The following is a 22,896-nucleotide window of genomic DNA, read 5'->3' as shown; positions in this document are numbered from 1 at the left end:
TTTACCAATATTCTTTAAACAAACATAATTAACAATAACAACCATTTAAAAAATAACCAAATACTTGTGGAAATGTTCTGTGGCAGTTTTTTTTGGAATATTCATGAAGTTCTCAAGCTATAATTGTGACGCTGAGAATCAAACAAGGTGATGGGAAGGAAAATTAAGACATAAAAGACTTGTATTTGTACAGCATGACCTCAGGACATCACACAATACCATACAGGCAGTGAAATACTGTTGTAATGTAGGGAGTCAATTTGTGCACAGCAAGATCCCACAAACTAGTTAGGCCACAGCTGGAGTACTGTATGCAGTTCTGGTCGCCACACAATAGGAAGGATGTGACTGAACTGGAGAGGGTGCAGAGGAGATTCACCAAGATGTTGACTGGGCTGGAGCGTTTCAGCTGTGAAGAGAGAGTGGATAGGCTGGGGTTGTTTTCCTTAGAGTAGAGAAGGCTGAGGGGGGACCTGATAGAGGTACACAAAATTATGAGGGGCATTGATAGGAAGAAACATTTCCCCTTAGCAGAGGTGTCCATGACCAGGGAGCATAGATTGAAGGTAAAGGGCAGGAGGTTTAGAGAAGATTTGAGGAAAAATCTTTTCACCCAGAGGGTGGTTGGAATCTGGAACACACTGCCTGAGGGGGTGGTAGAGACAGGAACTCTCACAACAGTTAAGAAGTATCTGGATGATCACTTGAAACACCATAGCATACAGGGCTATGGGCCAAGTGCTGGAAAATGGGATTAGAATGGATAGGTGTTGATGGCCAGCACAGACTCGATGGGCTGAAGGGCCTGTTTCTGTGCTTTATAACTCTATGACTGTATGACTTTATAAACAGTGATGTGATAATGGCCAGATCATCTGTTTTTTTGATGTGATGTTGGTCAAGAGATAAATATTGGCCAGGAGGCAAGCTCTCCTTCAAATAGTGACCATGGAATATTTTACATCCACCTGTCAGGGCCCTGGTTTCACATCTCATCTGAGATCCAGCACCTCCAACAGTGCAGCACTCCCTCAGTACTGACCCTCTGACAGTGCAGCACTCCCTCAGTACTGACCCTCTGACAGTGCGGCACTCCCTCAGTACTGACCCTCCGACAGTGCAGCACTCCCTCAGTGCTGACCCTCCAACATTGCAGCACTCCCTCAGTACTGACCCTCTGACAGTGCAGCACTCCCTCAGTGCTGCACTGGAGTGGCAGCCTAGACTTTGAGCTCAGGTCTCTGGAGTGGGACTTGAACCCATAAACTTCTGACTCAGAGACGAGAGTACTCCTCACTGAGCCACCACTGACATCCAGACAGGCTATTGGTAAACAACAGTTTTGGGCTTAATATGGGTGTTATTTTACTGCATGATACACACAGTTCAATAGAGCTTCAGTTTAATCTAACATATATTGACAAACAGTTTTTAAAAAGAGTCTTAGAATTTACACTTTCTAGTTGTTATCTTGGAGCACAAGCATTATTAAAGTCTACATTTTTTCAGACGGTTTTCATTATGTGCAGTTTACAGCCTGTGAGCTTTAAAACAATGTCCACACAGTAGTCCACAATGATAAGCAACATGAAAATATTTACTACATTGAGAGAGAGTCTGACAGAGCCTAATCTTCTCTCTTCACTGATGGGCACGAGTGGGAGTGGATGTTAGGGTCCTTGTGACTGGCTTCATCCAGGTCAATAACCTCATCATTAAGCTTTATTTCCAGACAACCATTGAAGGAAGCTATGACTGGCGTGGATGCAAATGGAACAGCTGAAAACACAAAAATGTGACAGCGTTGTTAGCAACAAACAATCCCAAATTAAGGCACTTAACTATGGAGCAATATTAATCTATTAAAATGCTTATGGGTTTTGAATATTACAATCACCCATTCAAATCAATAGATAAATCCCTAGTGTATTTGAATGGCAGTGGACAGTGAACAACTCACTGGATGCGGAGGAGGCTCCACAAATATCCCCATCCTCAATGATGGGGGAGCTCAGCACATCAGTGCAAAAGATAAGGCTGAAGCATTCGCAACAATCTTCAGCCAGAAGTGCCGAGTGGATGATCCATCTCGGCCTCCTCCGGAGATCCCCAGCATCACAGATGCCAGTCTTCAGCCAATTCAATTCACTCTACATGATATCAAGAAATGGCTGAAGGCACTGGATACTGCAAAGGCTATGGGCCCTGACAATATTCCGGCAATAATACTGAAGACTTGTGCTCCAGAACTTGCCGCGCCCCTAGCCAAGCTGTTCCAGTACAGTTACAACACTGGCATCTACCCGGCTATGTGGAAAATTGCCCAGGTATGTCCTGTACACAAAAAGCAGGACAAATCCAACCCGGCCAATTGCCACCCATCAGTTGAACATACATATGAACATACGAAATAGGAGCAGGAAGAGGCCATTTGGCCCCTCGAGCCTGCTCCGCCATTCAATAAGATCATGGCTGATCCATTTTTGCTTTGAGTTCCACATTCCCATCTATCTCCGATAACCTTTGGTTCCCTTGCTTAACAAGAATCTATCTACCTCTGCCTTTAAAATATTCAATGACCCCGCCTCCAGCACCTTCTGAGGCAGAGTTCCAAACTCTCTGAGAGAAAATAATTCTCATCATCTCTGCCCTAAAAGGGCAACCTCTAATTTTAAATAGTGTCCTCTAGTTCTGGACTCACCCACAAGAAGAAACATCCTTTGCACATCCACCTTGTCAAGACCAGTCAGGATCTTATATACTCCAATCAAATCACCCCTCATTCTTCTAAACTCCAGTGGAAATAAGCCCAGTCTGTCTAACCATTCCTCATACGACAACCCACTCATTCCAGGTATCAATCTAGTATACCTCCTCTGAACCACCTCCAATGCTTTTACATCCTTCCTTAAATAAGGAGACCAAAACTGCACAAAATATTTGAGATGTGGTCTCACCAATGCCCTGTATAACTGAAACATAACATCCTTACTTTTATGTTCAATTCCTTTTATAATAAAGGATAGCATTCGATTAGCTTTCTTAATTGCTTTCTTTTGTCTGTGACATCTTTTGATTATCTGCTCCTATCACTGCTTGCTTGTCCCTACAACCACCCCACCCTCAACTTCTCTCCCCCCGCCCCTCCACCTTAAACCAGCTGATATTTCACCCCTCTCCTAACTATACTCAGTTCTGTTGAAGGGTTGTGTGGACCCGAAACGTCGACTCTTTTCTTCTCCACCGATGCTGCCAGACCTGCTGAGTTTTTCCAGGTAATTCTGTTTTTGTTCTTAATTGCTTGCTGTACCTGCATACTAACTTATTGTGACTTATGCACTAGAACACCTAGATCCCTCCGCACCTTGGAATTCTGCAGTCGTTCTCCATTTAAGTAACACTCTACTTTTTATTCTTCCTGTCAAAGTGAACAACTACATATTTTCCCACATTATACTTCATCTATCAGATTTTTTCCCACTTACTCAACTTATCTATATACATCTGCAAAATCCTTATGTCTTCTTCACAACATACTTTCCTACCTATCTTTGCGTCGTCTGCAAATTTAGCTACCATGTCTTCGCTCCCCTCATCTAAGTCATTGATGTAAATTGTAAAAAGTTGAGGCCCCAGTACAGACCCCCTGTGGGACGCCACTCGTCACATTCTGTCAATCAAAGAAAGACCCATTTATGCCTACTCTCTGTTTTCTGCCAGTCAGCAAACCAATCTTCTATTCAGGCTAATATGTTACCCCCTATACCGTGAGCTTTTATTTTCCACAATAACCTTTGATATGGCACCTTATCAAATGCCTTCTGAAAATCCAAGTACAGTACATCCACTGGTTCCCCTTTATCCACAGCACATGTGACTCCTTCAAAGAACTCTAATAAATTGGTTGAACATGATTTCCCTTTCACAAAACCATGCTGACTCTTCGCAATGATCTTGAGTTTTTCTAAGTGCCCAGCTATAACCTTTTTAATGATCGACTCCAACACCTTCCCCACAACAGACAACAAGCTAACTGGCCTAGAGTTTCCTGTTTTCTGCTTCCTTCCCTTCTTGAATAGAGGGGCTATATTAAGTACTTTCCAGTCCGATGGAACTTTTCCAGAATTCACGGAAATTTGTAAAATTAACACCAACACACTACTACCTCATTAGCCACCTCTTTTAAAACCCTAGGATGAAGTCCATCAGGACCCGGAGACTTGTCAGCCCGCAGCTCCATCAGTTTGCTGAGTACCACTTCCCTAGTGATTGTAATTTCACCAAGTTCCCCTCTCCCTTTCACCTCCTGATTTACAGCTATTACTGGAAGGGAATATCGACTCTTGATCATCAGCAGAGTGATGGAAGGTATTGTTGACAGTGCTATGAACTCAGCAATAACCTGCTCACTTACGCCCAGTTTGGGTTCTGCCAAGGCCACTCAGCTCCTAAACCTCATTACAGCCTTGGTCCAAACATGGACAAAAGAGCTGAACTCCCGAGGTGAGGTGAGAGTGACTGCCTTTGACATCAAGTCCGATTTGACCGATTGTGGCATCAAGGAGCCCTAGCAAAACTGTAGTCAATGGGGATCAGGGGGAAAACTCTCCGCTGGTTGGAGTCATACCTAGCACAAAGGAAGATGGTTGTGGTTGTTGGAGGTCAGTCATCTCAGTTCCACAGCATCACTGCAGGAGTTCCTCAGGGTAGTGTCCTAGGCCCAACCATCTTCATCAATGACCTTCCTTCCTTCATAAGGTCAGAAGTGGGGATGTTCGCTGATGATTGCACAATGTTCAGCATCATTCGCGACTCCTCAGATACTGAACCAGTCAGTGTCAAGACCTGAACAACACTCAGGCTTGGGCTGATAAGTGAAAAGTAACATTCACATCACACAAGTGCCAGGCAATGACCATCTCCAACAAAAGAGAAGCCAACCATTGCTCCTTGACATTCAATGGCATTCCCATCACTGAATCCCCCGCTATCAACATCCTGGGGGTTACCACTCAGAATCACAGAATTGTTACAGTGCAGAAGGAGGCCATTCAACCCATCATGTCTGTACCGGCTCTCTAAATCAGCAATATGACTCAGTGCCATACTCTGTCATTTCCCCGTAACCCTGCACATTGTTTCTATTCAAATAATCATCTAATGCCCTCTTGAATGTCTCAATTGAACCTGCCTCCACCACACTTCCAGGCAGTGCATCCCTGACCCGAACCACTCGTTGTGTGAAAAAGTTTTTTCTCACGTCACACTTGCTTCTTTTGCAAATCACTTTAAATCTGTGCCCTCTCGTTCTTGATCCTTTTACGAGTGGGAACAGCTTCTCCTTATCTACTCTGTCCAGCCCCCTCATGATTTTGAAAATCTCTGTCAAATCTCCTCTCAGCCTTCTCTCCAAGGAGAACAGTCCCAACCTCTCCAATCTATCCTCATAGCTGAAGTTTCTCATCCCTGGAACCATTCTTGTAAACCTCTTCTGCACTCTCCTCAGTGTGTTCACATTCTTCCTATAATATGATGCCCAGAACTGTACACAATATTCCAGCTGAGAACTAACGAGTGTCTTAAATAAATTCAGCATAACCTCCCTGCTCTTGTACTCTACACCCCTATTAATAAATCCCAGGATACTATAGTATACTAATATAGATACTATATTACTATATAGTAGGATACTATATGCTTTATTAAATGTCCTCTCCACCTGTCCTGCCACCTTTAATGATCTATGCACATTTACACCCAGATACCTCTGCTCCTGCACTCCCTTAAGAATTGTACCCCTTATTTTATATTATCTCTGGCCAGAAACCGAACTGGACTAGCCTTATAAATACTGTGGCTGTGACAGCAGGTCAGAGGCTGGGGATCCTGCGGTGAGTAACTCACCTCCTGACTCCCCAAAGCCTGTCCACCATCTACAAGGCACGAGTCAGGAGTGTGATGGAATACTCTCCACTTGCCTGGATGAGTGCAGCTCCCACATCACTCAAGAAGTTTCACACCGTCCAGGACAAAGCAGCCCGCTTGACTGGCACCCCATCTACTGCCTTCAACATTCAGACTCACCACCACCGAGGCACAGTGGCAGCAGAGTGTATCTCTTGATTTCCTTAGAGCCCAAACACCTGTCAATCTCAGTCTCGAACATACTCAACGACTGAACATCCTTAATCCTCTGGGGTAGACAATTCCAAAGGTTCACAACCCTCTGAGAGAAGACATTTCTCCTCATCTCAGTCTGAAATGCTTGACCTCTTATTCTGAAACTGTGACCCTGTGTCTTAGGTCCTCCATCCAGGAGAAACATTTATTTGTGTGTTGTTGTGTGTGAGGTCCCCTATTGGAAACAGGAGTATTGGGAAAATGCGCCCCCTAGTGTCGACTGGTAGCAGATTCCATTTTCCTGTCAGTTTGTTACCTGGCACCCCTCCCAGTGTTGTGTTGACTGTTTCCCGCATGGCTCGGTCCAGTATGGTCAGTTGTTTTCTCAGTCCTGAGTTGTTCAAGTGATCCCCACGAGTGATTCCATCCACCTTCCACAGGATATCTTTGGCTGTTATGGTGAGATGTACTGAGTGACGCTCTCCATCGCACAGGTATATTCCCTCAGTTCGGGACACAATCTGGTTCTCTACAGCCAGAATTAAACCCTAATGAAAAATAAAAATATAAACTCAAAGGTTAAGAAATGCCACCTTTCTCAGCTTAGATTACACCATAACCCTGTGACTTCCACTGACAGTGAGGAATCTGTGAGTAGAGGTTGGAGAGCGAGGGATTGAGCAGATGCTCAAGTAGAGGGAGAGTGAGGGGTGAGGAGGTGTTGTTCGAGGAAAGAGGGAGCGAGGAGATCATGAAGGCAGAAAGCACCAGCGCCATAAAACAGTATCAAGGATAAAAATGTCGGAATTAACACACTGGGACATGGGGTCCAAATAGTCATGGGACTGGAAACTTTTATGTCTATAATCCCTATTAAAGACCTGGGTTGAGGCTGTTACTCTGAAAGAGAATGTCCCCCCACCACTCCACAATTCCACTTTGGGCTTCCCATGGCCCCTCCCAAATCTGCATAATGAGGTGATTGGAATGCCTGGGCAGGGCGTCAGGTCTGCAGAGGGGAAGCTGATGCTGCCACCTCAGCTGGGGAACTGGAAACTCCGCACTCACCTCACCTACCACTGGCATGGCTGTGCGGACGGAGCTACATGGCGGGTCTTTTTGAAGTAGAACACTTCCTGCTTTTTTTTATTCATTCCTGGGATGTGGGCTTCGCTGGCTGGGCCAGTATTTATTGCACATCCCTAATTGCCCTTGAGAAGGTGGTGGTGAGCTGCCTTCTTGAACCGCTGCAGTCCATGTGGTGTAGGTACACCCACAGTGCTGTTAGGGAGGGAGTTCCAGGATTTTGACCCAGCGACAGTGAAGGAACGGCGATATATTTCCAAGTCAGGATGGTGTGCAGCTTGGAGGGGAACTTCCAGGTGGTGGTGTTCCCATCTATCTGCTGCCCTTGTCCTTCTAGATGGTAGTGCTTGTGGGTTTGGAAGGTGCTGTCTAAGGAGCCTTGGTGAATTCCTGCAGTGCATCTTGTAGATGGTACATACTGCTGCTACTCTGTGTCGGTGGTGGAGGGAGTGAATGTTTGTGGATGTGGTGCCAATCAAGTGGGCTGCTTTGTCCTGGATGGTGTCGAGCTTCTTGAGTGTTGCTGGAGCTGCGCTTATCCAGACAAGTGGGGAGTTTTCCATCACATTCCTGACTTGTCCCTTGTGGATGGTGAACAGGCTTTGGGGAATCAGGAGGTGAGTTACTCATCACAGGATTCCCAGCCTCTGACCTGCTCTTGTAGCCACAGTATTTATATGGCTAGTCCAGTTCCATTTCTGGACAACAGTAATCCCCAGGATGTTGATAGTAGGGGATTCAGTGATGGTAATGCCATTGAATGTCAAGGGGTGATGGTTAGATTCTTGTTGGAGGTGGTCATTGCCTGACACTTGTGTGGTGTGAATGTTACTTGCCACTTGTCAGCCCAAGCCTGGAAATTGTCCAGGACTTGCCGCATTTGGACATGGACTGCTTCAGTATCTGAGGAGTCGCGAATGGTGCTGAACATTGTGCAAACATCAGCGAACATCCCCACTTCTGACCTTATGATAGAAGGAGGGTCATTGATGAAGCAGCTGGAGATGGTTGGGCCGAGGACACTACCCTGAGGAACTCCTGCAGTGATGTCCTGGAGCTGAGATGAACTGACCTCCAACAACCACAACCATGTTCCTTTGTGCTAGGCATGACTCCAACCAGTGGAGAGTTTTCCCCCTGATTCCCATTGACTCCAGTTTTGCTAGGGCTCCTTGATGCCACACTCGTTCAAATGCTACCTTGATGTCAAGGGCAATCACTCTCACCTCACCTCAGGAGTTCAGCTCTTTTGTCCATGTTTGAACCAAGGCTGTAATGAGGTCAGGAGCTGAGTGACCCTGGCGGAACCCAAACTGGGCGTCAGTGAGCAAGTTATTGCTAAGCAAGTGCCGCTTGATAGCACTGTTGATGACCCCTTCCATTACTTTACTGATGATGGAGAGTAGACTGATGGGGTGGTAATTGGCCGGGTTGGATTTGTCCTGCTTTTTGTGTACAGGACATACCTGGGCAATTTTCCAGATAACCGGGTAGATGCCAATGTTGTAGCTGTACTGGAACAGCTTGGCTAGGGGCGCAGCAAGTTCTGGAGCACAAACCTTCAGTACTATTGCCTGAATATTTCAGGGCTCATAGCCTTTGCAGCATCCAGTGCCTTCAGCCGTTTCTTGATATCACGTGGAGTGAATCGACTTGGCTAAAGACTGGCATCTGTGATGCTGGGGACCTCCGGAGGAGGCCGCTTGAAGGGCATAGCCCAAGGTCCCCAACAGCCTGAAGAAAGAGTGCTCTCTTTCCTTTCATCCAAAGGCAACTGATCTGCCTGGGACCTTTCTGTGTACTTTAGATCACAAGTATAGGTCTAGGTTGAAGCCCACACAAATGGAGCACTCGAACCCAGTCAGAATTTTCAATTTTCCATCTGAACAATTCAGCACCTCAATCAAATTATGGTGTCCTTCCTCAATACTGACCCTCTGACAGTGCAGCACTCCCTCAGTACTGACCCTCTGACAGTGCAGCACTCCCTCAGTACTGACCCTCTGACAGTGCAGCACTCCCTCAGTACTGACCCTCTGACAGTGCAGCACTCCCTCAGTACTGACCCTCTGACAGTGCAGCACTCCCTCAGTACTGACCCTCTGACAGTGCAGCACTCCCTCAGTACTGACCCTCCGACAGTGCAGCACTCCCTCAGTACTGATCCTCTGACAGTGTGGCACTCCCTCAGTACTGACCCTCTGACAGTGCAGCACTCCCTCAGTACTGACCCTCTGACAGTGCAGCACTCCCTCAGTACTGACCCTCTGACAGTGCAGCACTCCCTCAGTACTGACCCTCTGACAGTGCAGCACTCCCTCAGTACTGACACTCCGACAGTGCAGCACTCCCTCAGTACTGATCCTCTGACAGTGTGGCACTCCCTCAGTACTGACCCTCTGACAGTGCAGCACTCCCTCAGTACTGACCCTCTGACAGTGCAGCACTCCCTCAGTACTGACCCTCTGACAGTGCAGCACTCCCTCAGTACTGACCCTCTGACAGTGCAGCACTCCCTCAGTACTAACCCTCTGACAGTGCAGCACTCCCTCAGTACTGACCCTCTGACAGTGCAGCACTCCCTCAGTACTGACCCTCCGACAGTGCAGCACTCCCTCAGTACCATACTGGGAAATGTCAGTCTAGATTTGTTGCTCAAGTCTCTGGGTGTTGATTGAAATCACAACCTTTTGGTTCAGAGTCAGAAATGTTACATGTCGAGGAGCCCAACCATTCTAACATAGGGAACTTCCTTGCTTCACTGATTGTCAGTCTGCAGGGATCACTACCAAGGCTGTTATTCATGCCCATCCCCTTGCTGCCCTGGGAGGATGGTGGTGTGCCATCTTCTGAATGTGAGGAACAGTTTAGACACTAATGTGAGGCTTGCTCGGCCATTTCAGGGGGCAGTTAGGATTCAATCACATTGATATGGGACTGGAGTCACATATGGGCCTAGGGCGAGTTAAGAGCAGCAGATCTCCTTCCCTATAGGGTATTAGTAAAGCAGTTGAGCCTCACTTTTACTCAAAGCTTGATTTCTGGATATTTAAAAGCTGAACTAAGATTTTCGAACTGCCAAAGGCTAGTCCTATATTGATTAAAGCAAATTACCTGCTTTTTAACTGTTAGTGTTGAGTTGGAATCAGTTAAGGCAAGTGAAAAAGGAACTTTCTCTCCACTGACTAAAGCAAATAACACACCAGTGTCTTTTGATGGACGCAGATGGAGATTTAACTTAACCTTCCAACCTCCAGCAGTGTCTTCTGTCGTATCTGAAAGAGTCAAGAAAAAGAGGCTCTATTTTAAAAAGAAGAAAGGAGGTGTTTTGATATCGTGGCTTTTGCAAACTTCAATTCCCTTCTTGAGCGCAGGTTGGAGAATTGGGAATCGATTTCCCGATCTTCTGGTCATTCCAATGCTTAAAAGATCGTAACAGAAAGAATCTACATTTACCTAGCACCTTTCACATCCTAATAACGACCCAAAGCCCTTTCAAGCCAACGAATTGCGTCAAAATTCATGAGCAAAGGCCTCTGGCCCAATTTTTTTATTCCATGCTCCCATGAGTTGAGGTTCCTCATTGGAAGAAAAGACACTGAAATCAAGTGCTTGTCATATCACTTACTATAGTTGAATGGAAACATGGCACGTCCCCTGCCAGGGAAATAGGATCCCTTCCCCACATTCTGAAAGCACTGTTTGGTTTTTATGTTCTGGATAACATCCTCGATTCCAGCAGACCCTTGATGCATCCAGCTCCACCCACGCATGCACCCGTCCAGCCGAGGATTCATCTGGAGGGAGAGTCAGTTTTAGTCCAGAGCTTCAGGGGTTAATGACGTTAAACAGGATGAGTTTTCTCTTACACAATGAGATGCAGTTTGCGATGTAACCTGATTAAGGTTCCATGTTGAATTTTATCTTAGTCTAAACAAGGAACAAACTCTACAACCATTTCTTCAAATGCTTCGAGCCCGTTGGACTCGACTGTCTTAAAGCTGATCCTGAGCAAATACTTCAAAGCATTTTATTTTCCTGCATAAGTAACAGTTCCAATATTCCTCAACAAGCCTCGCTCAGCGATGAACCCCAGCTGCTTACTGACAATTCACCGAATCATCCCGAGATTAATTTGCAAAAATGTTGAGGTTTAGTGGCTTGGTTGAGGAGATGTCAATCAAGACAACCCTTAGTCCCAGAGTGGTCACTGTTTGGGCACCCTGGGCCTTCATTCTGAGATGAATATCATTCAACGCTTCAGAACATTCACAGTTTTTACTTGTTCTGAGGGCAGGGATGACACTGGCAAGGCAATGGTCTTTACTGCCCATCACGTGTTGCCAGGGTGCACTGAGCCAATCACAGATGTGGAACTGGAATCGCGTCCAGGCCAGATCAGGAAGGAAACTCATCAGCCAGGCAGGAAATTTACATCAATCCCACAGCATTCAAGGTCACTGTCTGCTGGTAGGCCAGACGTTCGCACATTTACTGAATCGAATGTCACAGCTTTTCCATGTTCAGGATTTCACCTCCCAACCTCTGGCATTCTCATTCAAACTCCAAACCACTAGCTTATAGTGTCCAGGAAAATACCAGATTTGGTATGAAGGGCTAAACGGAGAATTTAAAACTTGAGCCCAGTGCAATTCAGTGGAAAACATTCAGATAGACATGATTCATTAAAAGCATCAAATCAAAACATCCAGTCCCAATCTGTACCTCTCAATGTCCCCAGTTTATTTTATAAATACACCCTCAAAAACCCAAGTTAAAGCCTCGACTCATGCCTTGGATAAAGGGCTTATCCTATGAGGAAAGGTTGGACAGGTTGGGCCTGGATCCATTGGAGTTTAGAAGAATGAGAGGTGATCTTATTGAAACATATAAGATCCTGAGGGGATTTAATAGGGGTGGATGCTGAGAGGATGTTTCCCCACGTGGAAGAGACTAGAACTAGGGGACACAGTTTAAAAATAAGAGGTCAGCCTTTTAAAATGGAGATCAGGTGAAATTCTTTCTCTCAAAGGGTCTTTAATCTCTGGAATTCTCTTGCGCAGAGAGTAGTGGAGGCCGGGTCAGTGAACATATTCAAGGCTGAGTTAGACAGATTTTTGATAGACGAGGGAGACGAGGGTTATGGGCGCCAGGCGGTGAAGTGGAGTTGACACCACAACCAGACCAACCATGACCTTACTGAATGGCAGAGGAGCCTAGAAGGGCCGAATGGCCTACGCCTGTTTCTAAGTCCTATGTTCCTATGTAGATTTGCATTTATAATACATTTTATCATCTCTTAACCTCTTAAAATGTCCTCCCACAAATTCATCCTTTACAAGATCCCAGAGCCAGTGATAAACTGGATGGTGGTATTGTTTGAGAGAGGAACACAGGGCAAGAGACCAAAGGAATTCTCCTGCTCTTTTATGTTGATCTCAACAGGCAGACATCTGAAAGACTGCAAAACCAACAGTGCAGCACTCCCTCAGTACTGACCCTCCAACAGTGCAGCACTCCCTCAGTACTGACCCTCTGACAGTGCAGCACTCCCTCAGTACTGACCCTCTGACAGTGCAGCACTCCCTCAGTACTGATCCTCTGACAGTGCAGCACTCCCTCAGTACTAACCCTCTGACAGTGCAGCACTCCCTCAGTACTGACCCTCTGACAGTGCAGCACTCCCTCAGTACTGACCCTCTGACAGTGCAGCACTCCCTCAGCACTGACCCTCTGACAGTGCAGCACTCCCTCAGTACTGACCCTCTGACAGTGCGGCACTCCCTCAGTACTGACCCTCCGACAGTGCGGCACTCCCTCAGTACTGACCCTCCGACAGTGCGGCACTCCCTCAGCACTGACCCTCCGACAGTGCAGCACTCCCTCAGTGTGACCCTCTGACAGTGCAGCCCTCCCTCAGTGTGACCCTCTGACAGTGTAGCCCTCCCTCAGTACTGACCCTCTGACAGTGCAGCACTCCCTCAGTACTGACCCTCAGGCAGTGCAGCGCTCCCTCAGTACTGCACTGGAGTATCAGATTCATGAGGTAGTCCCTCCCATATCCTTCTGTCTCAATGGTGAGTGATGTTCACTAAACCGCACTGACAAAGAGAAGCTATCGTGTCGGGAAATGGGGGGACTAATTGCTTCATACTAAACAGCTAAATCCCCAAGACATGAGGTGAATGAGAAAGGGTTCCTGGCAGGGAGTGTGGATTGGAGAATAGGGAGTGCAGGTTTCAGTCTCCATATCTGCAATCTGTGTTGGCTAAACAACCCTGATTCTTCAGTCTGTGTTAAGGAAAAACAGGAACAAAAATAGGAAACAATTATATTTATCACACTGTCTGGAGGAATTTAACCTGTTGGTTCCTGTATATCTTCCATCATTCACAGTTTGTGCAAATCTGGGCTTCTCGAAAAATGTGGGGCTAGACTTTTATTGTGAAGATGTCTGGCTGACCTCTCTTTTCACAGAATCATTAGTTGTTTAATTGGAATCTGACCTTTCCTCTCCCACACTGTGTTGGGCCAGTGTTCAGAGAAGTATTTTCAATGAAACTTCATGTCTAACACAGAATACAAAGCAGAGTTAAATTTAGTACAGAACCTTGGTTAGAGTACTGTGTTCCATTCTAGCCTTAATATCAAAAAAAGGAGCCAGAGGCACTGGAAAGAGTGCAAAAATTATTCCTAAAGATGATACCAGAACTGAGAGATCGTAAGACGTAGGAGCAGAAGTAGGGCATTCGGCCCATCGAGTCTGCTCTGCCATTCAATGAGATCATGGCTGATCTGATAATCCTCAATTTTACTCTTCTGCCTTTTCCCCATAACCCTTGATTCCCTTTCTGATTAAAAATCTGTCTATCTCAGCCTTGACTATATTTAACGACCCAGCCTCTACAGCCCTCTGTGGTAAAGAATTCCACAGATTCACTACCCTCTGAGAGAAGAAATTCCTCCTCATCTCTGTTTTAAATAGGTGACCCCTTACTCTGAGATTATGCCCTCTGGTCCTAGACTCTCCCACAAGGGGAAACAACCTCTCAGCATCTACCCTGTCAAGCCCCCTAAGAATCTTATATGTTTCAATAAGGTCACCTCTCATTCTTCTAAACTCCAATGAGTACAGGCCCAACCTACTCAACCTCTCCTTATAAGAAAATCCCTCCATCCCTGGGATCAACCTAGTGAACCTTCTCTGGATTGCCTCCAATGCCAGTATATCTTTCCTTAGATAAGGGGGCCAAAATTGTTCACAGTATTCTAGGTGTGGTCTAACTAGTGCCTTGTATAGTTTTAGCAAGACTTCCCTATTTCTATACTCCATTCCCTTTGAAATAAAGGCCAACATTCCATTTGCCTTCCCTATCACCTGCTGAACTTGTATACTAGCTTTTTGTGATTCATGCACAAGGACCCCCAAATCCCTCTGTACTGCAGCTTTCTTCAGCCTTTCTCCATTTAAATAATATTCAGCTCCTCTATTCTTCCTACAAAGTGCATAACCTCATATTTTCCCACATTATATTCCATCTGCAATGATTTTGCCCACTCACTTAATGTGTCTATATCCTCTGTAGACTCCTTGTGTCATCCTTGCCACTTGCCTTCCTATTTTTGTGTCATCCACAAACTTGATGATAGTATATTCATTTCCCTCATCTAAGTCATTAATATATATTGCAAATAATTGTGGCCCCAGCACTGATCTCTGTGGCACTCCACTAGTTACAGGCTGCCATCCCAAAAATACCCCCCTTAACACAACTCTCTGTCTCCTATTAGTTAGCCAATCCTCTATCCATGCTAATATACTATCCCCAACACCATGGGCTCTTTTCTTATTAAGTAGCCTTATGTGAGGTACCTTACTGAATGCCTTTTGGAAGTCCAAATATATTACATCTACTGGTTCATTTTTATCTATCCTGCTTGTTACCTCCTCAAAGAATTCTAATAAATTTGTCAGACATGATTTCCCCTTCATGAAGCCATGCTGACTCTGTTTGATTATATTGTGTATTTCTAAATGCTCTGCTGTTACATCCTTTATAATAAACTCCAACATTTTCCCAATGATAGATGTTAAGCTAACTGGCCTATAGTTACCTGTTTTTTGTCTCCCTCCCTTTTTGAATAAGGGTGTTACACTGGCCGTTCTCCAACCCTCTGGGACTTTTCCAGAATCTAAGGATCCTTGGAAGATTACTACCAGTGCATCCACTATCTCTGTAGCTACTTCCTTTAATATCCTAGGATACAACCCATCAGGTCCAGGTGACTTATTGGCCTTTAGCCCCATTAGTTCCCCTGGTACTTTTTCTCTAGTGATAGTTATTGTATTTATTTCCTCCCCTACTTTTGCCCCTTGATTATTTAGTATTTTTGGTCTGCTATTAGTGACTGCTACTGTGAACTGGTTGTTAACCTCAAGATTGAACAGGCTGGGACTCTTTTCTCGAGAATAGAGAAGTTTGAGGGGTGACCTGATAGAAGTCTTTAAAATTATATTGGGGTTTGATATGGTCGATGTAGAAAAGATGTGGGCGCGATCAAAATCCAGTCAGGAATTCAGGAGAAACTTCTTTACCCAGAGAGTGGTGAGAATGTGGAACTCGCTCCCACAGGGAGTGGTTGAGGTGGATCGTTTAGATACATTTAAAGGGAAGAAGCTGGATAAACACATGAGGGAGAAATTAAATGGATATGTTGACAAAGTGAGATGAAGAGGGGTGGGAGGAAGAAGAATCATATTGGGCTCAAAACATTGACTCTGTTTCTCTCTCCACAGAAGCTGCCAGACCTGCTGAGTTTTTCCAGCATTTTCTATTTTTATTTCAGGTTTTCAACATCTGCAGGATTCTGCTTTTATTATAGGAGTGGGAGGAGTCTCAGGTGGAGCATAAACGCCAGCATTGGTCAGTTGGGCCGAATGGCCTGTTTCTATGCTGGACATTCTATGACACTATGGGGTTAATTTTAGCGGTCTTGCTACAGGACTGCCCGTAACAGAAACTCATCTTGGAACTGGGCATGGAAATTGGAAGGGGACGCAGCACAAGTTCCTGATATGTGGGACAAAGATTTACACTGAGGGGGAGGTACATACACAGTGATCAGCTTGTCCATAACTCAGCTCATGTTACCGTCACACTCCAGTGAAGAGGATTTACGGTCTTTGTGAACTTTGTGCGATATATTTAACAAATTCTGATACTTACCTTCGGTTCAGTTTGAGAGTCGCAGTTCAGGAGCTACAGTTCCCAGTGGGTCTCGGCACTCCTGGGCATGTGCCAGTCGGAGAATGGCCGCACACTCGCAGTTCATTGATGTCACCGTCTTTAGGCCGGGAACTGGCCCCGCGTGTCCGCACAGAAGGAAGCGAAGGAAAGAAGTGAAACGGCATGGAACTACAGGTCATGTGACCTGGAACCAGGGCGCCATTCGAGAGAAGGTGTCCCAGGGAGCGGGACATGGGGAGGGGGGCAGGGAGAAGGCCTCAGAAGAAAGTCCCAGGCAGGAACAAAGACAGGGATCAGAGATAGATCCCGTTGAGTCAAGATAAACACCAGGAGCAGAGAAAAGGACTCCAAGTTAAAGAAAGAGCTGCAGGGAGCAAGACTTGAAGCACAGCGGGCTTGAATTAAGCCCAGCAGACCCAAGAGGGCCGCCGAAGGTTGGTGACTCCATGCTGAGTGTCATAAGGGCAAAGACACCCTTCTGGAGCGCCGGTGTTCTGCTTGGCACAGCCGAAGATCTGTAAGTGAGCTTGGAAGGTGAAGTTTGAGTGTCTGCGGAGATCCAGAGGAAAGGAATCTCAGACGGTGAGATTGAAACCCTGGAGGTGGATCCTTGTTGAAGCTGTCCGAATAGGAGCAACGTTTGGAGAGAATTCCAAGGCGAGTCTTTCAAATGTGAAGATTGGTAAACCTCATGAGAAAGACAGAGTTTCAGTGAGACCGGTTGGCTCACGGTGTAACAAGCGTCTGGGTGGTTGTTAAGAAACCCATAGAATCTGTTTTGGCCGCATCCATCATTTACTTTGGAGTGTGGTGTGTCTGACCACAGTTCACCAGTTGGTTCACATGTGCTGTATATTTACCCTGAACATTAGAGTAGAAGATAGATATGATAAATTGTTTTATCTTTCTGAATCTGTATGTGTCTGTAAGGATATAGCTGGGGTGAGGGAATCGTGAATATTTGAAACATTTTCTTGTGTTTGTATTGAGATCTTTCCAACCTTTTCGTTTGGTGTAAGATGGTCCATTTCTCTTGTTTACTGAATGTTTTATTCTTTGTGTTAAAGGTTCATCAGCAGACTCCTGTGAATTCGTTCAGTAACTTTCCTCCACGGTTTCTAAAAGAAAGTTAGGATCTATCAAGCCAGGTTTCCCTCTGGGATCTGACTTGCCCAGTCCTAACATCAGCTGGGATGGTAACAAATGACCTCCTGATACTTGGCCCTGTTTAACTCGCAATTCACAAGACTTCCTCCTTTTAAAGCAAGCGGTTTATTGGAAGAGAGTAATTGACCTTGAATGAATGAATGGGACTATGGTGCGAAAGCATAACAAAGGACCAATTAGCTGGGAGACTCATTGTCGAGGCAACACCTTCCATATGTTCTTCAAACCCCTTTGCCAGCCTGTAATTTAAATATTGGCTGAAGCTTTGACATTCACCAATAGCTACTCTTTAAAGTCATTTTCAAAACTGCTGCGAAACATTTCAATAAAACAGTGATTACAGTTGGAAGGATACGGTCCACTTGTCTGGGTAAACCTGCGATAGATATTTTTATCTCTGTTGTTCCGTTAGCCAAGGAGAATAACCGGCCAGGACTGTTGATTCTGATCACAGCTTCTTGGGTGATCTTCACCACCACACTGCTCTGAGCTTCCTCCACAGAAATCTGAAAGATGAACCAGTCTGTGACATTCAACTCTCGACATGACCAGACATATAATCACAGAGGAGACAAGTCAGAGTTGCTGTTGACACACGCCTCACTCCTGTGTATGCACAGTGAGCTCTTGTTAGTGTAGGAAATGGAATCTTCATCTAACACCAGACGAGGCTGCAAACACATGGGGATGGGCCATTTTTTAACAACAGCCCAAGACAATGATAGGAAGAAGGATATGCATTTATACAGCACCTTTCGTGACCTTAGGACATCCTCAATTGCTTTACAGTCAACAAAGTACTTTTTGAAGTGTAGTCGCTGTTGCAATGTAGGAATGCTGCAGGCATTTGTGCACAGCAAGATCCCAGAAACAGCAAAGTGCTAATGGCCAGGTAATTTATTTTTGTTTGGGCGAGGGATAAATCTTGGCCAGGACGCCGGAGAGAATTTTCCTACTCATCTTCAAAATAATGCCATGGGGTCTTTGCCACCCGAGAGAGCAGGTGGGGCCTGAAAGGACGGTGGAAGCAGATTCAATAGCAACTTTCAAAAAGGGAATTGGATAAATACTCGAAAAGGAGAAATTTTGCAGCGCTATCGGGAAAGTGGGACTAATTGTTTGGCTCTTCCAGAGAGCAAGTACAAACACAATGGACCAAATGGCCTCCTTCTATGCTGTAAGATTGCAAGATTCAATGCCAACTTACTGCGTGCCAGGTCCCATCATTGATTAATGGGCCCCCACTGATTGTCACTTTGGGTACATGCTCATTCTTGAACTGAACTTCAAGCTTTCCACCCCGAACAGCAAACAGGAACCAGGCCCTGTTCCCATTGGTTTCAGCGTAGAATATAACCCCTTCAGAGTCATAGGTCCGAAGGTAGAAATCAGCTGCAAATCTGTACAACAACATGAGAAAATGGCAGCGATTAGCAGTGAGCTGAACTTCTGGAAGAAGAGTGGGGAAGATCACCCCAAGTCTAGACTCGACTATCCCAACACACTCCAGGCTGCTCTCCCACATTCTACCCTCTGTAAACTCGAACTCATCCAAAACTCTGTTGCCTGTGTCTTACCTCGCAGCAAGTCCCGTTCCCCTATCACCCCCTGTGCTCACTGACCTACATCGGCTCACGGTCAAGCAACATCTTGACTTTAAAATTCTCACCCTTGTTTTCAAATCCCTCCATGGTCTCGCCCCTCCCTATCTCTCTAACCTCTTCCTGTCTCACAACCCTCCAAGATATCTGCGCTCCTTCAATTCTGGTCTCTTGATTAGACCCTCCCCCAAACCTCTCCGACTTCCTACATCACTTTCCTCCTTCAAAACATTCCTTAAAACCTACCTCTGTGACCAAGCTTTTGGTTACCTGCCCTGATATCTCCTTATGTGGCTCGGTCTCATACTCTGGTTTATAATGTTCCTGTAAAGCACCTTGGGACATTTCATTATGTTAACGGTGTTATATAAATATCAGTTGTTGTTGTTGTTACATCGTGACCAGTGCCCCTCTCTCAGCCATCATCACCAAAAACAGATGAACTGGTTACTTTTCATCACGTTGCTGTTTGTGGGATCTTGCTGTGCATAAAATAGCTGCCACATTTCCTACATTACAACACCAGCCACACTTTAAAACGTACTTCCTTTGTACAAAGCACTTTAGGATTTCCTTGAATGTGGGAGGGAAGAAAGATAAAGGCATCGCTAAGGCCAATTGCAAATGCTGAGTGAAATGCTTGAACTCAACAGGACAGTAAGAATGGAATAAAATTCTGCTTCAGTCAATTATGTTTTCTTTTCCTTCATGGGACGTGGGCATCGCTGGCAAGGCCAGCATTTGTTGCCCATCCCTAATTGCCCTTGAACACTGAGTGGCTTGCTAGGCCATTTCAGAGGGCAGTTAAGAGTCAGCCACATTGCTGTGGGTCTGGAGTCCCATGTAGGCCAGGCCACCGAGTTTTCATAAACCACCAGCGATGAGATTGGAGTGACACCCAGGAACACAAGAACTGAAAATTAACCTATTGAGGACTGGGTGGTTTTGTTTGAAAAGTGAACACATCTGGTTCAGAGACAGAAAGTGTGATCACACCAATCCCTCGCCCACAGCATCATCAGCTTGTGTCGCATTACGAGGATGAAAGTGGGACTAATTAGAGCCTTACCTAGCATCTGCAGGAATCTTGAATCTAAGGTAGACGACAGGAATTCCAGCAAAGAGTTCCCCCATGTTTAGAATGTCAGATTTCCTGTTGGTCTGGAGGGCAACACATGTGGGGATTTCCTGACAAAAAATAAACTTCCCATTAAAAGCTGCAGAGCCTTTCACACTTTCAGACGTTTAGAAATCAAACAGCCCCCATCAGTTCCCCAATCCCCACTTAGCCCAAACAGTCCCCAATAATCGACCAATAGCACCGACCGTCTGGCATTAGCCCAGGTCTTCAATTATTTTTTATTCATTGATGGGATGTGGGTGTCCCTGGCAAAGGAGCATTTATTGCCCATCCCTAGTTGCCCTTGAGAAGGTGGTGGTGAGCTGCCTTCTTGAACCGCTGCAGTCCCTGTGGTGTAGGTACACCCACAGTGCTGTTAGGGAGGGAGTTCCAGGATTTTGACCCAGCGACAGTGAAGGAACGGCCGATATATTTCCAAGTCAGGATGGTGAGTGACTTGAAGGGGAACTTGCAGGTGGTGGTGTTCCCATCTATCTGCTGCTCTTGTCCTTCCACATGGTAGTGGTCATGGATTTTGAAGGTGCTGCCTAAGGAGCCTTGGTGAATTCCATCAGTGCATCTTGTAGATGGTACACACTGCTGCTACTGTGCGTCGGTGGTGGAGGGAGTGAATGTTTGTGGATGTGGTGCCAATCAAGAGGGCTGCTTTGTCCTGGATGGTGTCAAGTTTCTTGAGTGTTGTTGGAACTGCACTCATCCAGGCAAGTGGGGAGTATTCCATCACACTCCTGACTTGTGCCTTGTAGATGGTGGACAGGCTTTGGGGAGGTGAGTTACTCGCCACAAGATTCCAAACCTCTGACCTGCTCCTGTAGTCACAGTATTTATATGGCTAGTCCAGTTCAGTTTCTGTTCAATGGTAACCCCCAGGATGTTGATAGGGGAGAATTCAGTGATGGTAATGCCATTGAATGTCAAGGGGCGATGGTTAGATTCTCTCTTGTTGGAGATGGTCATTGCCTGGCACTTGTTTTGTGCGAATGTTACTTGCCACTTGTCAGCCCAAGCCTGGATATTGTCCAGGTCTTGCTGCACTTGGACATGGACTGCTTCAGTATCTGAGGAGTCGCAAATGGTGCTGAACAATGTGCAATCATCAGTGAACATCCCCACTTCTGACCTTATGATGGAAGGAAGGTAACTGATGAAGCAGCTGAAATGGTTGGGCCGAGGACACTTCCCTGAGGAACTCCTGCACTGATGTCCTGGAGCTGAGATGACTGACCTCCAACAACCACAACTATCTTCCTCTGTGCTAGGTATGACTCCAACCAGTGGAGAGTTTTCCCCCTGATTCCCATTGACTCCAGTTTTGCTAGGGCTCCTTGATGCCACACTCGGTCAAATACAACCTTGATGTTAAGGGCAGTCACTCTCACCTCACCTTGGAAGTTCAGCTCTTTTGTCCATGTTTGAACCAAGGCTGTAATGAGGTCAGAAGCTGAGTGGCCCTGGCAGGACCCAAACTGGGCATCAGTGAGCAGGTTATTGCTAAGCAAATGCCACTTGATAGCACTGTTGATGACCCCTTCCATCACTTTACTGATGATGGAGAGTAGACTAATGGGGCAGTAATTGGCCGGGTTGGATTTGACCTGCTTTTTGTGTTCAGGAAACATCTGGGCATTTTTCCACATAGCCGGGTAGATGCCAGTGTTGTAGCTGTCCTGGAACAGTTTGGCTAGGGGTGCGGCAAGTTCTGGAGCACAAGCCTTCAGTACTATTGCCGGAATATTGTCAGGCCCCTATAGCCTTTGCAGCGTCCAGTGCCTTCAGCCATTTCTTGATATCACGTGGAGGGAATTGAATTGGCTGAAGACAGGCATCTGTGATGCTGGGGATCTCCGGAGGAGGCCAAGATGGATCATCCACTCGGCATTTCTGGCTGAAGATTGTTGCGAATGCTTCAGCCTTAACTTTTGCACTGATGTGCTGGGCTCCCCCATCATTGAGGATGTGGATATTTGTGGGCTCTCCTCCTCCAGTGAGTTGTTTAATTGTCCACCACCATTCGCAATTGGATGTGGCAGGACTGCAGGGCTTAGATCTGCTCCGTTGGTTGTGGGATCACTTAGCTCTGCCTTTCACATGCTGCTTATGCTGTTTGGCACGCAAGTAGTCCTGTGTTATAGCTTCACCAGGTTGACACCTCATTTTTAGGTATGCCTGGTGCTGCTCCTGGCATGGCCTCCTGCACTCTTCATTGAACCAAGGTAGATCCCCTGGCTTGATGGTAATGGTAGAGTGGGGAATATGCCGGGCCATGAGGTTACAGATTGTGTTCGAGTACAATTCTGCCGTTGCTGATGGCCCACAGCGCCTCATGGTTGACCAGTCTTGAGTTGCTAGGATCTGTTTGAAATCTATCCCATTTAGCATAGTGATAGTGCCACACAACACGATGGAGGGTATCCTCAATGTGAAGGCAGAACTTCGTCTCCACAATGACTGTGCGGTGGTCACTCCTACCGATACTGTCATGGACAGATGCATCTACGGCAGGCAGGTTGGTGAGGATGAGGTCAAGTACGTT

General features: G+C 46.0%; 1 protein-coding gene across 1 annotated transcript in view; it reads right to left on the bottom strand.

Moving 5' to 3' along the window:
- Positions 1 to 1,340: 1,340 nt before the first annotated feature.
- pros1 (protein S) overlaps positions 1,341 to 22,896 on the bottom strand; it is a 48,075-nt gene continuing 26,519 nt past the window's right edge. Inside the window, exons 9-15 of the mRNA XM_078546073.1 lie at positions 20,292 to 20,410; positions 18,829 to 19,021; positions 17,963 to 18,127; positions 10,835 to 11,003; positions 10,321 to 10,481; positions 6,437 to 6,668; positions 1,341 to 1,779 (exon numbers count right to left, since the gene is read on the bottom strand). Of these exons, the coding sequence (XP_078402199.1) occupies positions 1,628 to 1,779; positions 6,437 to 6,668; positions 10,321 to 10,481; positions 10,835 to 11,003; positions 17,963 to 18,127; positions 18,829 to 19,021; positions 20,292 to 20,410 (1,191 nt within the window). The 3' untranslated portion in view covers positions 1,341 to 1,627. The remainder of the gene's footprint in view (positions 1,780 to 6,436; positions 6,669 to 10,320; positions 10,482 to 10,834; positions 11,004 to 17,962; positions 18,128 to 18,828; positions 19,022 to 20,291; positions 20,411 to 22,896) is intronic.

The sequence above is a fragment of the Cetorhinus maximus genome, chromosome 7 (genome assembly GCF_964194155.1).
Source record: "Cetorhinus maximus chromosome 7, sCetMax3.hap1.1, whole genome shotgun sequence".
Classification (NCBI taxonomy): domain Eukaryota; kingdom Metazoa; phylum Chordata; class Chondrichthyes; order Lamniformes; family Cetorhinidae; genus Cetorhinus; species Cetorhinus maximus.
The sequence above is the reverse complement of the archived record's forward strand: the minus strand, read 5'-3'. Positions and strand labels throughout refer to the sequence as shown.